At 27.8% G+C, this 2048-nt stretch overlaps 1 protein-coding gene across 1 annotated transcript; it reads left to right on the top strand.

Moving 5' to 3' along the window:
• The first annotated feature begins 307 nt into the window (after positions 1-307).
• Positions 308-1493, top strand: LOC135958584 (uncharacterized). Its single transcript, XM_065509480.1, has 2 exons — positions 308-896; positions 988-1493. Exons 1-2 carry the CDS (start codon positions 308-310, stop codon positions 1491-1493), a joined length of 1095 nt encoding a protein of 364 aa, XP_065365552.1.
• The last annotated feature ends 555 nt before the right edge of the window (positions 1494-2048 follow it).

The raw sequence follows: 2048 nt of genomic DNA, 5'->3' as shown, positions 1-2048 counted from the left end.
TAAAATGGATGAAATTCCACGAAACTTAATCTATTTACCACTAAACACCAAGGAGGTCAGTTCTATCACAGTCACTATTGTAGATCAAAATAGTGAGTTTATAAATTTTCGTGGTGAAAATATTACTCTTCGCCTTCATTTACGACCCAAACAATAATGATTATATATAATAAAAACGTTGTTGTTAGAATGAGGAGAGACATTAGTGTGTTGAACATTGAATCAGCAAGAACAACCTTAAACGCATCAAAACTGACCGAAGCTAATAAAAAATTCCTAAAGTCCTTGAATTTTATTTTAAAGAATAATGACTGACATAATTAATGTTTTAGAAAAACCAATGATGGATGAAAGAATTATAAAAAAAGATTATCATACATATACACCATATATTCAGTCATTTAATAATAATGTTGAAATTCGCATTTCAATACAAAATCAAGATTTATATGTTTTACCGAGTGAAAGCTTTTTGTATATTGAAGGTACTGTGTTAGATGCTACAAGTGGTCTAAAATCGAAAAACTTTAAATTGAAAAATAATTTTGTACCCAATTTATTTGAGGAGATTCGTTATGAGCTTAATGGCGTCGAAATAGATCGCACTCGACATTTGGGTGTTTCTAGCACAATTAAAAATTATCTATCCCTAAATGACAGCGAAAGTATTATGATGGGGAATGCAAGCTGGTCTTATGACAAAGACATCGATGTTGGTGAAGGATTTTTCAACTTTTATGTCCCGCTTAAATCATTATTAGGATTTGCTGAGGATTATAATAAAATTATGTTGAATTGTAAACATGAATTAATATTATTACGTACCAAAAATGATGATAATATTGTAAATTCTAATCAAACTACTGAAAAACCAAAAATTACAATTCAAAATATTAGTTGGAGAATTCCGCATGTAAAACTTTCGGATTATGCTAAACTGAACACAATAAAAATTATTAATACTTAGTGGAAATGTGTTGCCAATAGCATTTCGTAGTTGGGATTGCCACTATCATCCTCAACTATCAGCATCACAAAATCATATTTGGAATGTGAAACTAGCTGCAAACAGGGAACGTCCACGTTTTGTACTAATTGCTTTTAAACATAACAATAAGCTTACCCATTCAAATCTTAACAATATTAAAGTACATTTAAATTCAGACTCATATCCCTATGATGACTTAAATGTTAAATTTGATAATCAACGTTTTGCCATTCTATATGATATGTATGTTAAATTTCAACAAAATTTTTATATGAGGGAGGCTCAACCACTCCTCTCAGCTGAAGAATTTAAGGAAAAAGCACCTATAATCGTGATTGATGTTAGTCATCAAAATGAAGCAGTCACAACAGGCCCAATTGATATAAAAGTTGAGTTTTCTACAGATAAAATAGTAGAGGCCAATACATCTGCATACTGTTTACTCATACATGATCGTTTAATCGAATACTCACCCCTTACAGCTTCAGTCAAAAAAATTGTTTAACGCAATGAATAAAATGTATTAATTTCAATATTTTCAATTATAGGTTTATTTAACAACATTATTTTTAAACTTAAAATTATAGAACAATAAATAAATTTGTTAAAAAGTAAAATTTAAATAAATAAATAAATTATTAAATAATATCACATGTGTTTTATTTTTTTATTTTTTATTTTTATTATTTTATTCTAATATTTCAACTCCATAAACATTTCATCGTCATCATCAGACAATAAATAATTATTATCTACATTTAAATTATTTGAATTTATATCTAAAAAAATTTGGTCATTTCCGTCATTATACCATTCATTAATGTTTGATTCTACATTAGAAGTGTCCTCTATTAAATATTCTGCAATATCATCTATTTCAAAATCACTCTCTTTTAACTTATAATGCCCCCAAGCATATGTCTGAATACCATCGAACTTTATGTATCTCTTGTCATCATTGTGACTTAAAACTACTTTTTTTATTTTTTGTGTATATATTTGATGTCGGTACGTTCGAAATGTATACATTGAATCACTGTACACATTTTTGGAATATAAA

The sequence above is a fragment of the Calliphora vicina genome, chromosome 4 (assembly GCF_958450345.1).
Source record: "Calliphora vicina chromosome 4, idCalVici1.1, whole genome shotgun sequence".
Lineage (NCBI taxonomy): Eukaryota > Metazoa > Arthropoda > Insecta > Diptera > Calliphoridae > Calliphora > Calliphora vicina.
The sequence above is the reverse complement of the archived record's forward strand: the minus strand, read 5'-3'. Positions and strand labels throughout refer to the sequence as shown.